At 50.9% G+C, this 19,504-nt stretch overlaps 3 protein-coding genes across 15 annotated transcripts in view; 1 reads left to right on the forward strand and 2 right to left on the reverse strand.

Annotated features, from left to right (window-relative positions):
- The window catches only part of LSM12 (LSM12 homolog), a 36,653-nt gene extending 31,276 nt beyond the window's left edge, over positions 1 to 5,377 (reverse strand). Inside the window, exons 1-2 of one of the 2 annotated variants that reach the window (XM_010353939.2) lie at positions 5,114 to 5,377; positions 2,021 to 2,154 (exon numbers count right to left, since the gene is read on the reverse strand). In XM_010353939.2, coding sequence (XP_010352241.1) covers positions 2,021 to 2,154; positions 5,114 to 5,237 — 258 coding nt within the window. In that variant the 5' untranslated portion in view covers positions 5,238 to 5,377. The remainder of the gene's footprint in view (positions 1 to 2,020; positions 2,155 to 5,113) is intronic. The other variant, XM_030922664.1, reaches the window with a different exon arrangement.
- A 5,807-nt stretch (positions 5,378 to 11,184) lies between these two features.
- On the forward strand, positions 11,185 to 17,413 carry G6PC3 (glucose-6-phosphatase catalytic subunit 3). Of its 4 annotated transcripts, XM_030922671.1 has the most exons (7): positions 11,191 to 11,652; positions 15,233 to 15,339; positions 15,755 to 15,845; positions 16,039 to 16,045; positions 16,136 to 16,157; positions 16,380 to 16,521; positions 16,750 to 17,413. In XM_030922671.1, exons 1-7 carry the CDS (start codon positions 11,435 to 11,437, stop codon positions 17,111 to 17,113), a joined length of 951 nt encoding a protein of 316 aa, XP_030778531.1. In that variant the 5' UTR covers positions 11,191 to 11,434; the 3' UTR covers positions 17,114 to 17,413. The 4 variants fall into 4 exon arrangements, with proteins under 4 accessions (XP_010352242.1, XP_030778531.1, XP_030778532.1 ...); XM_010353940.2 differs by having other exon boundaries at positions 11,185 to 11,652; positions 16,039 to 16,157; XM_030922672.1 differs by lacking the exons at positions 16,039 to 16,045; positions 16,136 to 16,157 and having other exon boundaries at positions 16,357 to 16,521.
- A 408-nt stretch (positions 17,414 to 17,821) lies between these two features.
- Positions 17,822 to 19,504, reverse strand: part of HDAC5 (histone deacetylase 5) — a 49,590-nt gene continuing 47,907 nt past the window's right edge. For all 9 annotated transcript variants that reach the window (XM_010353945.2, XM_030922668.1, XM_030922670.1 and 6 more), the window contains one exon: positions 17,822 to 19,478. In XM_010353945.2, the coding sequence (XP_010352247.1) occupies positions 19,439 to 19,478 (40 nt within the window). In that variant the 3' untranslated portion in view covers positions 17,822 to 19,438. The remainder of the gene's footprint in view (positions 19,479 to 19,504) is intronic.

A 19,504-nucleotide genomic window follows, 5' to 3' on the forward strand; every position in this document is an offset into this window, starting at 1 on the left:
CCATCCAACAAATATTTACTAAATACTCTGTGCAAGCCTCTGTATATTCAATAGTAAATAAAAGAGGTATTGGTCCCCATCCCTGCAGAATAAAGTTCAGTGAGACAGACACTAGACAAGCAAACAAATATGTAATTACAAAAAAAGCTATGAGTAGGGTAACCTAATCTATACCTGTTGTCCCAGTATAAAATAAAAGCATTCCCCTTTACTCTCAAAAATGTCTCAGGTTGGACTACAAATGATACGGTCACCTTAACTGTGAAGGACAAGGTACTATGAGAGAGAATAATGCAGGCAAGTTACTTTAGCCTGGGTGATCAGAGAAGACTTCTTGGAAGACATGCCATTTAACTGAGTCCTGATGGGTGGTAAGGCTCCAGTCATTCTGGAAGGAAAAATGTTCCAAGGCCGGGCGCGGTGGCTCAAGCCTGTAATCCCAGCACTTTGGGAGGCCGAGACGGGCGGATCACGAGGTCAGGAGATCGAGACCATCCTGGCTAACACGTTGAAACCCCGTCTCTACTAAAAATACAAAAAATTAGCCACGCGAGGTGGCGGGCGCCTGTGGTCCCAGCTACTCGGGAGGCTGAGGCAGGAGAATGGCATGAACCTGGGAGGCGGAGCTTGCAGTGAGCTGAGATCCGGCCACTGCACTCCAGCCCAGGCGACAAAGCAAGACTCCGTTTCAAATAAAAAAAAATAAAAAAAAAAGAAAAATGTTCCAAGTACACGGGACAGCACAGGTTATGACAGGGCTTGGGGCATTATTATTGATCAACATCAATTTTGACTAAATAAACGGAATTGTCAAAAAAGTGACTTAGAGCCAGGCATGGTGGCCCACACCTGTAATCCCAGCACTTTGGGAAGCCAAGGCAGGCAGATAGATCACTTGAGGTTAGAAGTTCAAGACCAGCCTGGTTAGCATGGTGAAACCCCGTCTCTACTAATAATACAAAAATTGAGCTAGAAGTGGTGGCTCACACCTATAACCTTACCACTTTGGGAGGCCGAGGCAAGTGGATTGCCTGAGCTCAGGAGTTCAAGACCAGCCTGAGCAACACAGTGAAACCTCATCTCTACTAAAATACAAAAAATTAGCCGGGTGTGGCAGTGTGCGCCTGTCTCCAAAAAAAAAAAATTTGGCCAGGCGTGGTAGAGCACACCTGTAGTCCCAACTACTCCAGAGGCTGAGGCATGAGAATCACTTAACCCGGGAGGCAGAGATTACAGTGAGCTGAGATCGCGTCACTGCACTCCAGCCTGGGCGACAGAGAGAGACTCTGTCTCAAAAAAAAAAGGCTGGGCGCAATGGCTCAAAAAAAAAAAAAAAAAAAAAAAAAGACTTGGGCACATGCATGTAATCGCAGCTGCTCAGAAGGCTGAGGCAGGAGGGTCACTTGAGCCCAGGTGTTCAAGTTCAACCAAAGCAAGACCCTGTCTCACACATACACACACAAAAGTGACTTGGGGGTTCCCAGAGATCAACTTGTATGTGCAAGATTAAAATATGCTAGGCATGTAATTGTTAGAACTCAAAATTCAAACATAAAGACAAAAAAGAACCTTTAAGACAGTGGCTTTCAAACTTTTATAAGTCATGAAACCCTCCAAGAATCTGAAAAACACTTCAGATCTTCACGCAGAAAACGCATATATTCACGTATGCACACATCCACATATACACAATTTGAAGACGTTCATAGGCAATGCCACCACCCAAACCCCAGCACCACCAGAAGTTCATAATGAACTCCAAGATTTAAAAAGTCCTGTTTCATAAAGGCAGAAGCAAGCTCTCAACTTATTTGGGAGTTAAGCTATTTCTTAAGATTTACTGACAACATCCAGAAATAAAGAGAAAAACTAAATGTATATATTTTTAAAAAGATATCACAACAAACAATTTTAAGTCCCTTAAAAACAATGAAAAATAGACAACAACGTATCACCAAGACTCAATGAGACTCATTTTTCCCATCATTTTAGAAAGCTAAATCTGCCCTTTAATCCTTACCTTACTAACATTGAGTGAAGCTAGGGGAGGAGGGGTTTCTGTTCGGTCATTAATTATTTCCACTTCTGAAACATACTGTAAGTTTATGAGCAAGATGTCTGCATGGTTGGGCTTTCCACTGGAAGAGGGACATTCTGGTGAGAAAAAAAAAGTTAAGGAAAAATAGGACAAGCAGAGGCACTGACACATCCCAAAAGGGGCACAGAAAACACAATTCACACAACGCTTGTAAAAGGCAGGCCAGGAGCCATGAAGGCCTTGTAAGAATCATAGTTCTCCTCAGAAAATCTCTGCCTGTCACCTTCCTCCCGCCCAAATCCTTGGAAGCTTCCAAAGGAGTTCTGTCACCTTCTCTCTACTGGCTTTATGGGGAGGCATAACACAGATTTAATGCGTTTGTCTTAAACCTACGAGTCAGACAAAAGAACTAGACCTTTCTGTTCTTCGTATAATACTCTCTGTATCTGCACAATGTTCTTTTTACTCTTTCAGATGTGAGCTTTCCCATTTTGCAAAGGAGAAAACTACACACTGGAAAGGAAATTCACCCAAGGTGACCCAGCCAGTTAATCCATTCATTCATTCATTCACCTCTCATTCTCCAAACATTTAAGAGCCTACTGTATGTCAATTAAAAATTGAGTAATTCAGGCAGGCGCAATGGCTCACGCCTGTAATCCCAGCACTTTGGGAGGCTGAGGCAGGCGAATCACATGAGGTCAGGAGTTCGAGACCAGCCTGGCCAACATGGCGAAACCCCGTCACTACCAAAAAAAAGTTAGCCGGGTGTGGTGGCACATGCCTGTAATCCCAGCTACTCTGGAGCCTGAGGTAGGAGAATCACTTGAACACAGGAGGCGGAGGTTGCAGTGAGCTGAGATCGTGCCACTGCACTCCAGCCTAGGTGACAGAGAGAGACTCCGTCAAAAAAAAAAAAAAAGTATTTCCTAGTTCCAAGACCCTTCCAACTAAACCACTAATGTAAAAGGTCTTATTTCTTCCAGGTGTAACCTCTTATTTTTTGAAAAAGCAACTATTGTTAGCACAGTGGCTCACGCCTGTAATCCCAGCACTTTGGGAGGCCAAGGCGGGCAGATCACAAGGCCAGGAGATCGAGACCATCCAGGCTAACACAGTGAAACCCTGTCTCTACTAAAAATACAAAAAATTAGCTGGGCATCGTGGCGGGTGCCTGTAGTCCCAGCTACTCAGGAGGCTGGGGCAGGAGAATGGCGTGAACCTGGGAGGTGGAGTTTGCAGCGAGCCGAGATCGCACCACTCACCCCTGCACCACTCCAGCCTGGACAACAGAGCGAGACTCCATCTCAAAAAAAAAAGCAACTACTCTTACTGTAATTAGTTTCAAAGGACATCTTCCTAAACTAGAAATCTACAAGCAGTGGTTAAATGAATTAAAATACTTGCCACTCAAAGGCAGTAGACTCAGTAGGAAACTTCATTTTGAAAGATGCCATGGCCGGGCACGGTGGCTCACGTCTGTAATCCCAGCAATTTGGGAGGTCAAGGCAGGCAGATCACCTGAGGTCAGCAGTTTGAGACCAGCCTGACTAACATGGAGAAACCCCGTCTCTACTAAAAAAAAAATACAAAATCAGCCGGGTGTGGTGACGCATGCCTGTAATCCCAGCTACTAGGGAGGCTGAAGCAGGAGAATCGCTTGAACCTGGGAGGCGGAAGTTGCAGTGAGCCCAAATCAAACCATTGCACTCCAGCCTGGGCAACAGGAGTGAAACTCCGTCTCAAAAAAAAAAAAAAAAAAAAAAAAAAAAAAAAAAAGCCGGGCGGTGTCTCAGGCCTGTAATTCCAGCACTTTGGGAGGCCGAGGCGGGCAGATCACGAGGTCAGGAGTTCGAGACCATCCTGGCCAACATGGTGATACTCCATCTCTGTTAAAAAAAAAAAAGATACAAAAATTAGCTGGGCGTGGTGGCGCGTGCCTGTAATCCCAGCCACTCCGGAGGCTGAGGCAGGAGAATCGCTTGAACCAGGGAGTCGGAGGCTGCAGTGAGCCAAGATCGCGTCACCGCACTCCAGCCTAGGGACAGAGCGAGACTCCATCTTAAAAAAAAAAAAGATACCATAAAAAATTACTCCTTCAAGATTCCAATAAACCCACCTGTAGCTCCCATGAAAGGGGAAGCTGTGGCACATTTATCCCAACAAGGAAGCGTTTCGTTTCCAAGACTGAGTTTCCTGGAGTAATTCAGAAGTCATTCCCAACCCAAAGAAGCAGACCACTTTTTCCAATCAATTTAACATTGCTGCTTTCAAAAGGGAGGCTGCTACTACTACGTAAAAGGACTCCATGTGCTGGACTGATCAAGGCAGCATGAGAACTTCACTCTTTCACCTGTAACTCACACATCCCCAACCCACGTAAGCCCCGGCAAGCCCTCTCTGGAACAGGTTTCCAATGCAAACATCCCCCAAACAGCGATTTCCAAATGACCGAGAAGCCTAAAAGTCAGCAAGCCCCCCCACCACCACACAAACACACGCATCAGCGAAACAAGCCACTATCCCCAGTTCAGATACAAACTCTGCCCTGCACTTACTCTCCCCCAAAACAGGCAAGGACCAATTTGGTCACCATCCCACCGCCCTTCCTTGGACGAAATCCCATCAGTGCACATGCCCTCCTGAATTCCATACCTTTGCCCTACCAGCAGTTCCTTACCCTAAACACCCCTCCCCATAATATTTCACCGGCCCCTCCTTTCCATCCGGGCTCCAATCCACCAGCCCCCTCCCAACACCACTCCCTCTCCTAATCACTGTGTCCCCTCTCATAACGTTCCTCCCGAAAAGCCATCCCCGTGTCAAGCCCTCCTCCACCCACTGATCCTCGGTAAAGCCCCAGCTCCCGCAAGGGGAGACAGGATCCCCAAAGCTGACCGAAGGGCCCGCGGGAGGGGGAGGGGAACTCAGGGCCATGCGCATGCGCCCCGGGCGCCGCGGTAGCCGGTCGCCCCTAGGCCCGGAGAGAGCCCCAGCCGCCGCCGTCGTCCCCCACCCCCCGACCACTGCACCTACACGCCGGCCCGGACTCGGGCTTCACGCAGGGAAGGATACTTAAAGCCAGCATTTTGGATTGGTAGTCAAAGGCTACCACCTCGCCCTGCAGCCGCTGCTCCTGGCACGTCCGGCACGACACCTGGCTCCCAACGCTGAAGTACTCGCCCGGAGGAGCCGCCATCTTGGGAGTGCAGCCGCGGCCGGCGGCGGCGGCGGCAGCAGCGGGCGAAAGCCGGGCCCCTAGTGAGCGCCGCGACGCGCCGCGACGCACGGAGCGTGCTTGCGTCACACGCCGGGGCGTGGTCTGACTCTGGGTGGATAGGGAGCCTAGGTGGACTAGGAAAGAAGAGGAAATAAAGGGGAATCTGAAAAATATTTGTATAGCTGCGTCCGCTCGGTTAAATGCTTGTAGAGTCCATTTTAGAAGTTAAGGATAAATGACCTACGTGGAATGAAAGGGAGAAAGAGGAGAGAGCTGCAGTCTCCATTATATACACACCTTCCACACAAGAGTTTAATGAATGAATTTTATAAAATATATTAACCCCATTTTGCATATAAGGAATCAGAGCCTCAGAGGACTTAACGATACTTGGACAAGATGATTATAACGGCCGGGAGCGGTGGCTCACGCCTGTAATACCAGCACTTTGGGAGGTCGAGGCAGGTGGATCACCTGAGGTCAGGAGTTCGAGATCAGCCTGGCCAAGATGGTGAAACCCTGTCTCTACTAAAAACACAAAAATTAGCCGGGTATGGTGGCGCGTGCCTATAATCCCAGCTACTAGGAAGACTGAGGCTGGAGGATCGCTTGAACGTGGGAGGCAGAGGTTGCACTGGGCCAAGATCATGCCACTGCACTCCAGCCTGTGCAATAGAGCAAGACTCCGTCTCAAAAAAAAAAAAAAAAAAGATGATTGTAACTAGAGAGTGATAGTGGAAAGAACATTGGCTGTGGAGTGAGATAAGCCGGAACCAGAATCCCAGGTCAACCTCTTACTAAATCACCTGATCTTGAGTAAGCAAATTACCTGATCCTGTTTCTTCAAAGGCATTTGTATTGTCACTTCTTGAGCATCTAACAGCCCTTTGAGGTAGGTATCAATGTCCTCCTTTTACAGAAACTAAGTTTTAGACTAAACTTGTCCATGGTTCCACAACTAGCAAAAACAGTCTACCTATTTACAAAGACAGTGCTATTTACTGCTATACTGTGTTAGATAATAATACCTACCTCATAGTTGGGAGGTTTAAATGCGATAACGTGTATATGTGCATGGCATGTACTAGGTCTTTAATAAATGGTAGTTCCCCCTTAGTCACCCATTACTCTTAGAAGTCAAGACACTTCCCCTTCTTCCTTTTTGCCCTCTCCCCCAGAAAGCCAGGCAAAAGGCAGGAATGAGGAGCAGCGGATAGTGACAAAGAGGAGCTTGGAGGAGGGGTTTAGCACCTCTGCCCTTTAATGTCCACCTGATATACAAAACAGTCGTTTTCTTAATCATATGTAAAGGACTATGTGCATGTATTTTCAAGCCCTACCAATTGCTGTCGCTAATCCACCCACTCCTCACTATAGAAATTTTGGGTCCTTGCTTCATGTATGAGAAACAGATTGCCGGGCGCGGTGGCTCAAGCCTGTAATCCCAGCACTTTGGGAGGCCGAGACGGGCGGATCACGAGGTCAGGAGATCGAGACCATCCTGGCTAATACGGTGAAACCCCGTCTCTACTAAAAAATACAAAAAACCAGCCGGGCGACGAGGCGGGCGCCTGTAGTCCCAGCTACTCGGGAGGCTGAGACAGGAGAATGGCGTCAACCCGGGAGGCGGAGCTTGCAGTGAGCTGAGAGCCGGCCACTGCACTCCAGCCTGGGCGGCAGAGCAAGACTCCGTCTCAAAAAAAAAAAAAAAAAAAAAAAGAGAAACAGGTTGACCTTTCTGTAGTCCAGAGGGAGGCAAAGGACCAGTCCTGGCGCAGCTTAACCTGAACAAAGTTCAAAAGTACTTCCTTGCCCTCCAAGAAACATAAACTTCCTGGTGTTGGAGGTATTGATACAATCATTGTAATAGGAATAAAAATTCTGCTCCTTCATAGTATGCTTTTTCAGAGAACTTTTTTTGTTTTGTTGTGTTTTGTTTTTGAGACAGAACCTTGCTCTGTCACGCAGACTGGAGTGCAGTGACGCCATCTCGGCTCGCTGCAACCTGCACCTCCCAGGTTCAAGCGATTCTCCTGCCTCAGCTTCCTGAGTAGCTGGGATTACAGGCGCAAGCCACCATGCCCGGCTAATTTTTGTACTTTTAGTAGAGATGGGGTTTCACCATGTTGGCCGGGCTGGTCTCAAATTCCTGGGCTCAAGCAATCATCCTGTCTCGGCCGGCCTCTCAAAGTGCTGAGATTACAGGCATAAGCCATTGTGGCCGGCCTCAGAGAATTTTCATGCCTCTCATCCTTGTCCTGTCTTCCATAACAAATCATATATAATCGCCATTCCAGTTTTCCACTTTTTGTGTGTGTGTGTGTGTGTGTTTTTTGGTTTTTTTTTCTTTTTTTTTACTCTATTCTAGTTTTCCACTTTTTATATGGAATCATGATTATAGGTTTTCATAAAAGACTTCTAGGAGCCATTAGGAAAGGCCTTCTTGGAGGAAGTGAAAAATAACTACTGAGACCTGAAGGATTAGCAAGGAAAAAGAGTGGCCATGTTCCAGGCAGAGGGAACTGCATGGGCCAGGACCCCTACGAGGAGAGAACTTGGTGTTTTCAAGGAATGTATAGTTCAGAAATATTACAAAGCAGAGTGTGGGAATAGGCTGGTGAAGGTTGAGGCTAGATCCAGAGCAAACTTTCAAAGGCTCAGTAAACAATGTAGGCTTTCTCCTTGGTCAATTAAAAAACTTCCTGGTGGTGTCTGGGCGCGGTGGCTCACGCCTGTAATCCCAGCACTTTGGGAGGCCGAGGCAGGCAGATCACAAGGACCATCCTGGCTAACATGGTGAAACCCAGTCTCTACTAAAAATACTAAAGATTAGCCAGGTGTGGTGGCGGGCGCCTGTAGTCCCAGCTACTCAGGAGGCTGAGGCAAGGGAATGGCGTGAACCCGGGAGGCGGAGCTTGCAGTGAGCCGAGATCCACGCCACTGCACTCCAGCCTGGGGGGCAGAGCGATACTCCGTCTCAAAAAAAAACAAAAACTTCCTGGTGTTGGAGGTATTGGTACAATCATTGTAATAGGAATAAAAATTCTGTTCACTACGAAGGCAATAAACTAAGATTTATATCCAGCTTCCCTCCCTTACACCTTTTTTTTTTTTTTTTTGAGAGGGAGTTTTGCTCTTGTTGCCCAGGCTGGAATGCAATGGCACAATCTTGGCTCACCACAACCTCCACCTCCCGGGCTCAAGCGATTCACTTCTCTCAGCCTCCTGAGTAGCTGGGATTACAGGCATGTGCCACCACACCCAGCTAATTTTGTGTTTTTAGTGGCAACAGGGGTTCTCTATGTTGGTCAGGCTGGTCTCCAACTCCCCACCTCAGGTGATCCACCCGCCCTGGCCTCCCAAGGTGCTGGGATTACAGGTGTGAGCCACCTCACCCAGCATCTTTTTTTTTTTTTTTTTTTTTTTTTGAGACGGAGTCTTCCTCTGTCGCCCAGGGTGGAGTGCAGTAGTGCGGGCTCCGGTCACTGCAACCTCCACCTCCCAGGTTCAAGCGATTCTCATGCCTCAGCCTCCCGAGTAGCTGGGACTACAGGCACCTGCCATCATGCCCGGCTAATTTTTTGTTTTGTTTTTTGAGACGGAGTCTTGCTCTGTTGCCGAGGCTGATGTGCAATGGCTCAATCTCGGCTCACTGCAACATCTGCCTCCCGGGTTCAAGCGATTCTCCTGCCTCAGCCTCCCGAGTAGCTGGGATTACAGGCGCTCGCCACCATGCCCAGATAATTTTTTGTATCTTTAGTAGAGACGAGGTTTCACCATGTTGACCAGGCTGGTCTGGAACTCCTGACCTCGTGATCTGCCTGCCTTGGCCTCCCAAAGTGGTAGGATTATAGGCATGAGCCACTGTGCCTGGCTTAATTTTTGTATTTTTAGTAGAGGTGGGGTTTCACCACGTTGACCCACCTGGTCTGGAACGCCTGACCTCAAGTGATCTGCCTGCTTCTGCCTCCCAAAGTATTGGGATTACAGGCACGAGCCACCACACCTGGCCCCCTACGCTTTTCAAATTAGTAAAATTAATCTCTTTTGGAGAAGAACACAGATTTACATTCTCATTTTAATCTACCTATTAGAAAACTTTTTTTTTTTTTTTTTTGAGACGGAGTCTCGCTCTGCCGCCCAGGCTGGAGTGCAGTGGCCGGATCTCAGCTCACTGCAAGCTTCGCCTCCCGGGTTTATGCCATTCTCCTGCCTCAGCCTCCCAAGTAGCTAGGACTGCAGGCGCCCGCCACCTCGCCCGGCTAGTTTTTTTGTATTTTTTAGTAGAGACAGAGTTTCACTGGGTTAGCCAGGATGGTCTCGATCTCCTGACCTCGTGATCCGCCCGTCTCGGCCTCCCAAACTGCTGGGATTACAGGCTTGAGCCACCGGGCCCGGCCTAGAAAACTTTTAAAGAACTGGGCGCTGTGGCTCACGCCTGTAATTCCAACACTTTGGGAGGCTGAGGTGGTTGGATCACCTAAGGTTAGGAGTTTGAGGCCAGCCTGGCCAACATGATGAAACCCCATCTTTACTAAAAATACAAAAATTAGCCAGACGTGGTGGCGCGTGCCTGTAATCCCAGCTACTGTAGGGCAGAGGCAGGAGAATTGCTTGAATTCGGGAGGCAGAGGTTGCAGTGAGCCGAGATTTCGCCAATGCACTGCAGCCTGGGCAACAAAGTGAGACTCCGTCTCAAAAAAAAAAAAAAAAAAATTAGCCGGGCCTGGTAGCGCGGGCCTGTAATCCAGCATAGGAGACAAGAACGAAGATCCCTCTCAAAAAAAAAAAAAAAAAAAAAAAAAAAAAAAAAAAAACTTTCCTTTTTTTTTTTTTTTTTTGACATGGAGTCTCGCCCTGTCCCTGTCGCCCAGGCTGGAGTGCAGTGGTGCCACCTTGGCTCACCGAAACCGCCGCCTCCCGGGTTCAAGCGATTCTCCTGCTTCAGCCTCCCTAGTAGCTAGGACTACAGGCACATGCCACCATGCCCACCTAATTTTTGTATTTTTAGTAGAGATGCGGTTTCACTATGTTGGCCAGGCTGGTCTGGAACTCCTGACCTCGTGATCCGACCGCCTCGGCTTCCCAAAGTGCTGAGATTACAGTTGTGAGCCACCGCGCCTGGCAAAAAACAAAAAACAACAAAAAACAAACAAAAAAAAACTTTTAAAGAACGAAGTTGATCGAGGTAGGAAGAAAATAAGGAGACGCTGTTCAACAGTTTTCTAGGCAGGACCTTGCCTAGAATAGCTGAGATTTTTATTTTCTATGTGTGTTCTTCCAGATGACTGTTTCAAACTCTGTCGCGAGTGTGTGCCAATCCTCTTCCCATACCAACACTGTTACTATCTCTTGGTTTCATCTGCCTAAGCAGGGTTTTGGATGGCAGGAGGATGGGGGTGGGGGAAGCAAGGGAAGAACTGGGAGGAAGTGTGACTTTGCGCTATATGTGAGAATTCGCCTTTTTAGGGAAGACCCCTCAAAATCAAGAGACTTATCTGTCAGCCTCCAAATTAATAGCGGGCGAATTAGAAAGGAAGAGTCTTGAGGTGGGGGAGGAAGGGGTGAACTGATTAGGTGTGTATGCAAATTTAGGATCTCCCTTCAGCTCCGAGGAGGAGGGGCTGTCTGCAGCCTTTTCTCCAGAGGATCTCAGATTTTTTTTTTCTTTTTTCTTTTTTTTTTTCTTGGTGGGTGGTACTGGAGAAGAGAGGTCCGGTCGGGAAAGAATCCTGGCCCTGGAGATTACATATCTGCCTTCGCATCAGCAGAGCAGGGACGCTGGGAGCGCAGGCAGTCCGCCGGCTAGTCCGTCCGCTGACCCGGAACCGCACCGGTGCCGCCACTAGCCGGCTGCCCATGTGCCGGCAACAGCGGCCACGTGGGGCCCTGAGGAAACGCCTTTATAAAGGTTTGTCCCCTACGCTGCCCAGTAGGAAGGAAAACCGGAGGAGAGCGCAGGAGGAAACAGTACCGGCTGGAGGCCGGTCTTGCAGGAGCCGGGGACTGCCGGGGGCGGGTCCGGGGGCGGGGCTTGGTGATGACCGCTGGCGGGGCGAGGCCTGGTACTCAGAGGGGTGGGCTTTGGTGAGCAGCGGGCCGACGCTGCTTCGGTGTCTGGGCTTTTTGGCTTCCGCCCTGGAGCAAGCCCTGGCCTGGTCGGTAGCTGGGCCGCCATGGAGTCCACGCTGGGCGCGGGCATCGTGATAGCCGAGGCGCTACAGAACCAGCTAGCCTGGCTGGAGAACGTGTGGCTCTGGGTCACCTTTCTGGGCGATCCCAAGATCCTCTTTCTGTTCTACTTCCCCGCGGCCTACTACGCCTCCCGCCGTGTGGGCATCGCGGTGCTCTGGATCAGCCTCATCACCGAGTGGCTCAACCTCATCTTCAAGTGGTGAGACAGAGAAGCCCTCCGGCATCCTGGTCCCCACCCCCGAGGGCCCTGAGTCATGTGTAAGCCCTGGTCTCTCTCAGCAACTGTCTCAAGGGCCTTCCCACCCCCTACTCTGTAGTCTCTGATTTTTTTTCCGTTTGAGCATCTTTGTGCAGCTTGGACTGAAACCTCAGAGTGCACCCATCCTACTCATTAGACCAGTGTTCTTCAAACTGGTCTGATCGAAAAATCACCTAAGGGGCGTGTCTAAAATGTAAATATCCCGTCCTCATCTCACACTTACTGATTTAGAAACTCCGAAGGGTTGGGAATTTATTTTTTATTTTTGGTTTTTGGGAATTCATATTTTAACAGGTATCTATGGTGATTTAAGTAGTGGAGAGCCCTACCTCTCAACTCACTTTTTCATTCATCTATTCACTCATTTGCTATAATTTTTAAGAAGCATGCTTTGTGCTGGGCATCACAGGAGCTGCTACCGACAGAGACACCTTGCAGATTAAGGTGTGGTCCCTGGACCGTGCCCAACGGCATAGGCAGCACCTGAAAACTAACTAGAAATGCAGACTCTCAGTCCCAGGGCCAGAACTACAGAATCAAAATCTGCATTTTAACAAGGTTCCCAGTTGATTCCCTGTGCGCGTGCAGTAAAGTCTGGGCTAAAGCACTGCTTTCCAGGGAACACTTTCCCTTCTTTCTCTTTCATTCACTAGTAGACTCTTCACACTGAGACTTACAAGCCAGGGATCCCAGGAACATGGGTGGAGGCCCTGTGACCCTTGGGGCTGGACATGCAGCCACACCTCCCTTCACCTCAGCCTCTGTTGCCAGATCCTCAGCCTGGGGGAAGGAAGGGAGGCTCATAGGAGGTATTTCAATGGGCTGGAATGACTTGCTGAAAAACAACATAGAGTTCCCCTCCCTTCAAACTCTTTTCCACAAGGGCCTCATCCTTATGTAAAGGGAACCGCAGTGGTCTATTCACTTCTTTCTTGCCTAATTGTCCTTTGCTTTGTGCTCTCTCCTTCCCTCCAAGTCTGTATAAGCCTTCTCCTCTAGTTCTTGTCCCCCAAAGATCACAATCTCCCTCAGACACTATTAATGTCCCCCAAGTGGCAAAGTCCCTATTCATTTTCTTTTTCTTTTTTTTAAGACAGAGTTTCGCTCTTGTCACCCAGGCTGGAGTGCAATGGCGCGATCTTGTCTTACTGCAACCTCCACCTCCTGGGTTCAAGCCATTTTCCTACCTCAGCCTCCCAAGTAGCTGGGATTACAGGCATGTGCCACCACACTCAGCTAATTTTTGTATTTTTAGTAGAGAAGGGGTTTCGCCTTGTTGGTGAGGCTGGTCTCAAACTCCTGACCTCTGGTGATCCACCCGCTTCAGCCTCCCAAAGTGCTGGGATTATAGGTGTGAGCCACCCGGCATTCTTTTTTTTTTTTTTCTTTTTGAGATGGAGGCTTGCTCTTCTGTTGCCCAGGCTGAAGTGCGATGGCACCATCTCGGCTCACTGCAACCTCTGTCTCCCAGGTTCAAGAGATTCTTCTGCCTCAGTCTCCCATGTAGCTGGGATTATAGGCCCCCACCACCATACCCAGCTAATTTTTGTATTTTTAGTAGAGAAAGGGTTTCGCCATGTTGGCCAGGCTGGTCTGGAACTCCTGGCCTCAAGTGATCCGCCCTCCTCTGCCTCCCAAAGTGCTGGGATTACAGGCGTGAACCACCGCGCATGGCACCCCCGTTCATTTTCTGTGTGAGCACTTGATGTATACTAGGCTCAGTTTTCAGAGGGGAGAGGCAAGTGCCTTCTGTGTTTCCCTCCCCAGCACGTGGTTTCCTGCCAGCATCTCTTTTGCTATCCCATCTTTTGTCTTTCTGGCCACAGCAGCCTCTTTATTGTGTGGTTCCCAGGGCCCAGCCAAGCACTTACTAGACCAGGGGATTTTGACATGTTTTTGTCCTCCTTATTCTTTCTCAGCCTTCTCTGTCCATTTCCCACTCCCATTTTCAGACCTGAGAGGCTCACCTAAATAATTTAGGTGTGGATAATTCAGGCTGTAACTGGGGACATGGAGTCAGGGGTAGCAGGAGGGTTAGTGTGAGGGCCTGTGGGAGAGAGCCGGGTCCTGGGTTCCCTGTGGATGATAAGAGCTGGCCCTGCAGTGAGGGGGGTAGAGTGGGACGACTGAGTATCTCAGAGCACACACACGCTTACCACAATCTCTTGCCTCTGTATCAGTTTTATTTTTTATTTATTTTTTCTTTTTTTGAGACAGGATCTCACTCCATCACCAGGCTGGAGTACAATGGTACAATCACAGCTCACTGCAGCCTCAACCTCCTCGGCTCAAGTGATCCTTCCCACTTCAGCCTCTGGAGTAGCAGGGACTACAGGCGCACCCCAAGATGCCTGGCTAATTTTTGTATTTTTTGTAGAGATGGGGTTTTGTCATGTTGCCCAGGCTGTTCTCTTTTTTTTTTTTTTTTTTTTTTTGAGACAGAGTCTCTCGCTCTGTCACCCAGGCTGGAGTGCAGTGGCCAGATCTCAGCTCACTGCAAGCTCCGCCTCCCGGGTTCACGCCATTCTCCTGCCTCAGCCTCCCGAGTAGCTGGGACTACAGGCGCCGCCACCTCGCCCGGCTAGTTTTTTGTATTTTTAGTATAGACGGGGTTTCACCGTGTTAGCCAGGATGGTCTCGATCTCCTGACCTCGTGATCCGCCCGTCTCGGCCTCCCAAAGTGCTGGGATTACAGGCTTGAGCCACCGCGTCCGGCCCACCCAGGCTGTTCTCGAACTCCTGGGCTCAAGCGATCTGCCTACCCAGCCTCCCAAGTAGCTGGGATTATAGGTGTGCACCACCACTTCCAGCTAATTTTTTGTTTTTGTTGAATCTGGGTCTTGCTATGTTGCCCATGCTGGTCATGAACTCCTGGCTTCAAGTGATCCTCCAGCTAAGGCCTCCCAAAGTACTGGGATTACAGTCATGAGCCACTGCACCTGACCCCAGGCTAGTTTTTTTTTTTTTTTTTTTTTTTTTGAGACGGAGTCTGCTCTGTCACCCAGGCTGGAGTGCAGTGGCCGGATCTTAGCTCACTGCAAGCTCCGTCTCCCGGGTTTACGCCAGTCTCCTGCCTCAGCCTCCCGAGTAGCTGGGACTACAGGCGCCCGCCACCTCGCCCGGCTAGTGTTTTGTATTTTTTAGTAGAGACGGGGTTTCACCATATTAGCCAGGATGGTCTCGATCTCCTGACCTCGTGATCCGCCCGTCTTAGCCTCCCAAAGTGCTGGGATTACAGGCTTGAGCCACCGCGCCCGGCCCCAGGCTAGTTTTTAAAAATAGTGTTTCCACAAGCTCTGAGGGTTAGGAAAAAAAAGAAATAGTGTGCTTTCTTTCTCCCGTTCTAAGGTAGAAAACCATGGCAAGGTATCCACGGATACCTTAAGAGCAATGGACAGAATCGTAGTCCCTTTTTGACTTCACCCCTCAGGCCCTCCAGAGTACTCCGTGTCCTGCCCACCTTGTACCCCCCTGGCTGTGTGTGCATGTGGAAAGTCATCTTGCATCTGTTCTCTTCCAGGTTTCTTTTCGGAGACAGGCCCTTTTGGTGGGTCCATGAGTCTGGGTACTACAGCCAGGCTCCAGCCCAGGTTCACCAGTTCCCCTCTTCTTGTGAGACTGGTCCAGGTGGGAAACCTCAAACATTCTCCCTTTCCCAATGTGGTTAGGGTTCAGGTGAACATTCCAGAGTACTTTTCAGTCTGGGTGGCCCAACCAAAGGTCCAGCCTCTCAATTACTGGCCCAGAGAACAAAGGAACCCCAGGGAGACCAAGCTGAGTTATGGGAGGAGGGCACTCATGCTATGTACCAGCTGCCCACCTTGTGTAGAGTACAGCCAAGAGACACATACCAGGACAGAAACCTGAGTGCAGTGACCTCAGGTGGCAGTAAAAAGGCCTCAGAGCAGAGCCAGTTATGGATCAGTGCTGGGGAAAAGCTCTCTTCTCAGCCAGGAGAGGCAGCTGTATTATTGAGGCATCACCAGAGGCCCCTGGGTCCTGCCTCCATCTTCTCACCACAAGCTTCTGGATTCACTGGCAGGCAGCCCTTCTGGACACTGCATGATCACAGGAGCAGCCCTCTGGCCCATAATGACGGCCCTGTCTTCACAGGTGGCCACTCGGGCCCGCAGGTATGCCTTTGGCATTGCCCACCATTGGGAGCAGGGGTGATGGCACCCTGTACCTAAAGACCCAGCAGCATGCAGTCTGGGAGCTGGAGTTTTGGGGACCCTAGGTTGTGTGGTTCAGCCATGGGGTACCTGGGTACTGCAGGCCAAGCTGTGTATGGACGCGCTCTGAGCTCCTTGCCTCTCTTCTTTCTAGCCGCTGGGTAAGGGTGATGCCTAGCCTAGCTTATTGCACCTTCCTTTTGGCGGTTGGCTTGTCGCGAATCTTCATCTTAGCACATTTCCCTCACCAGGTGCTGGCTGGCCTAATAACTGGTGAGCAACTAGGGCAATGGGGTGGACTGAGAGGATGCCTTTGGCAGTGGGAGGTTCAGTCTAGGATCTTCCCATCGCTCCCAGCTTCTGTAGAGCCCAGCCCAGAGGCCCCTCGTTACATCTCAGTTTGTTCCCTTGCCAAGCTGCACTGCAGCTGGGGGTGGGTGTGGGGAGGGTCATATCCCCAAACTCCCTGAAGCTGCCGTCACTCCACTCTCCTAGGCGCTGTCCTGGGCTGGCTGATGACTCCCCGGGTGCCTGTGGAGCGGGAGCTAAGCTTCTATGGGTTGACCGCACTGGCCCTCATGCTAGGCAGCAGCCTCATCTATTGGACCCTCTTTACGCTGGGCCTGGATCTTTCTTGGTAAGTCTCGCTTTGAAGCCTGGGCAGGCTGGGCCCTGTCCTATCTCGCCTGCAGCTAGCCTGGTGTGTCTCTGGTTCATTACAGCTAAAAAAGGACACATTACCTATTCCCATAGACCCTCACAAGCACAAAGCAGAACATGGGAGTGGGCCCCAAGGGCAGATGGCGAAGAGCCAGTTGCCTTCTACGTTCCAGCCTCTCCTGGCAAGGACTGTTCTTCTCCACAGGTCCATCAGCCTAGCCTTCAAGTGGTGTGAGCGGCCTGAGTGGATACACATGGATAGCCGGCCCTTTGCCTCCCTGAGCCGTGACTCAGGGGCTGCCCTGGGCCTGGGCATTGCCTTGCACTCTCCCTGCTATGCCCAGGTGCGTCGGGCACAGCTGGGAAATGGCCAGAAGATAGCCTGCCTTGTGCTGGCCATGGGGCTGCTGGGCCCCCTGGACTGGCTGGGACACCCCCCTCAGATCAGCCTCTTCTACATCTTCAATTTCCTCAAGTATACCCTCTGGCCATGCCTAGTCCTGGCCCTCGTCCCCTGGGCAGTGCACATGTTCAGTGCCCAGGAAGCACCGCCCATCCACTCCTCCTGACTTCTTGTGTGCCTCCTTTCCTTTCCCTCCCACAAAGCCAACACTCTGTGACCACCACACTCCAGGAGGCAGCCCCATCACCTTCCAGCCCCTAAGGAGGCCCTCCCCTCCCTGAATCTGCTTCCCCACCACCTGGTCTTAGTCCCAAAGATGGGCCTTCTCTCTCCCAGAGAAGCTGGTCCTCCCTCTGCCTTTCCTCTTAAGCCCCCAAAGAGCAAAGGCAACAGCAAGACCAGTGGGTTCCTGCAACACTGTGAGGAGCGGCCAGGGCGGCCCCAATAAAGCCCTTGAATACTTTGAGATTCCTTTCTTGCCTATGCGCACATCTCCACGGGCCTTGCCTGTGTGTGCACAAGCGGAACCCTTGCCAGGCTGCTCCAGTGGTCTCTGTGCCACCTCCAGCCTTGTTTCCAGGGGCAGACAGGCAGGAAAGGAGAGGGCTGTAAACTCAGGTGAGACCTTTCAGCCCTAGGTCCATCCCCTGCCTCATCACTGCCTAGGCCACATGAGAGGTCCCATGAGATGCTGTGACTATATTCAGTGTAACCCTGTCTTTCATCTACAGGTCAGATCTTGTGCCCCAACTTCCAGTTTCCTAAATTGGCTTCTAGTCCAGGGACTGGAGAAAATAGTGTTTTTGGCTAGGAAGGAGGATGAGAACCTCTATTCCATTTGGGAGCCCAGAGAATAGAGACATTGGCCCCAGAAGGCACTGCCAGAAACAAGTTTATTTACACAAGGACACACAGTGTAATGGGTTACAAAATACTTAACTGAAATCCATATCCAGGGAGACAAAGCAAGGAATGGGTTTACATGAGAACCAGACCAGCCACAGGGAGAGAGTGTATAAGGAGCCGGGAGCCTGGGGCTCAGCACAGAGAGGCCTAGTACGCTGGGCCTAGCCCCATCCCCATCCCCCAGGAGGATCTAAAACAAACACACAAGCACACAATGAACTGATGGTGCTGGGGCTCCTGCCCCTCCCCTGGCTCCCTCAATCCTGCTCAGGCCCCCAATAGGATAATAAATATGTAAACAGATTGGTGGGGCCCTGGGGATAGAAGGAGAGAAAGTATATGTGGTACTGGGGAGAAGAAGGAAGGAAAAGTCAGCCCCCTAGGAGCCACTTCCCATCTTTGGTTTCCTACAGGCTGGATGGCATTCCCTGTAAGCCTTGTAGGCCCACAGCCCCTGGCAGGGCTCCTGGGAAAGAGAAGGGACAGCACCCAGCCCCCTCCTGGTCTTAGCTCCCTTGGGCTGGTGGTCAGCAAAGGGAGCCCAGGAGGTATGGAAGCTCCAGCTGAGAGCTGACTCCTAGATCCCTGGGTTCTGGCCTTACCCCTTTTCTAGAACCTCCATTCTCACCATCCCCAGGCTCCAAAGCAAAAGGCCCCAGGAGGGAGGTGAGCCCCTGCCCCTTCTCCCCGCAGCATGCTGGCTGGCTGGGGAAATCTGGTCCTGACAGCAGAGGGGCTCTTACCAGCCTGGAGCCCCCCTGCAGGGACCACCTTCTCCCCCTGCCCAGGCTGTGCCAGCAGAGGGGCAGGGAGGACATCCGAGTAAGGTGGGGAGCAGACCTGGTTCTGCGGCTCCTCCTGGCCCATGAGAACCCAGGAAACCAGTCCTCTCCTTCCCACACACTTTCACCCTCTCAGCCCCGGGGAGGGGGAAGCAGGCTGTGAGGAGTGTGAGGCAAGACAGCCATCATCACAGACCACAAGCCACGGCTTGGGCACCAGCCTCCCATCAGTGCTGAGACCAAGAGGAAGGAAGAAGAGAGGGGTCTGTGCAGAGATGGTGAGGACGAAAGGGGAAAGTGGAGAATCACAGGGTGGGTGCCCACCTCCCCTCCACTCTGCATCTTAGACAGCAGTGGATCCTCCAGATCCTCCCCTGAGGCTGGAGAAGGGAGGAGGGTGAAATTAAGGCATTTCCCCCCAAGTCAGATGAAACCAAGGCACCGACTTCCTATTCCCTACTCACTCAGGGGGGCCCCAGAACTGGAGAGTACTGTCTGGGCCCCCGTGCCCACCTTGAGCTGGCCCAGGCTCCAAGGGGGAAAAGGACAGAATGCGGGAAAATGGGTGGAGGGACACGTGAGACAGGGCTGGGAAGACACCCCCACCCCCTGCAGAGGGCCCAGGCTTCTAGAGCTGAGGTGGAGGCCACAGGGCTGGGGGCCTGAGGCAGCGTAGAGGAGCAGGAGGGGCAAGGCTGAGAGACCCACACGGCACACCTTGTTGAATGTGTGACTTTTTGTTTTTAATAGAAAAAATAAACAAAATCACAATGGTGAAGCCCAGAGAGATGGGGGCCGGGGTGTCACAGGGCAGGCTCCTGCTCCATGGGCTCCTCTGCCGGCCTGTGGGGCAAGCACAGGGGAGGGTA

Source organism: Rhinopithecus roxellana, chromosome 19, assembly GCF_007565055.1.
Source record: "Rhinopithecus roxellana isolate Shanxi Qingling chromosome 19, ASM756505v1, whole genome shotgun sequence".
Classification (NCBI taxonomy): Eukaryota; Metazoa; Chordata; class Mammalia; order Primates; family Cercopithecidae; genus Rhinopithecus; species Rhinopithecus roxellana.

What these genes read in the sequence shown, in the direction of transcription:
- G6PC3 (XM_010353940.2), top strand. Translation starts at nt 11,435, where the DNA reads ATGGAGTCCACGCTGGGCGCGGGCATCGTGATAGCCGAGGCGCTACAG. An exon ending in CTCAACCTCATCTTCAAGTG is followed by an intron (nt 11,653 to 15,232) that starts GTGAGACAGAGA and finishes GTTCTCTTCCAG; the next exon opens with GTTTCTTTTCGGAGACAGGC. An exon ending in GCTGGCTGGCCTAATAACTG is followed by an intron (nt 16,158 to 16,379) that starts GTGAGCAACTAG and finishes CCACTCTCCTAG; the next exon opens with GCGCTGTCCTGGGCTGGCTG.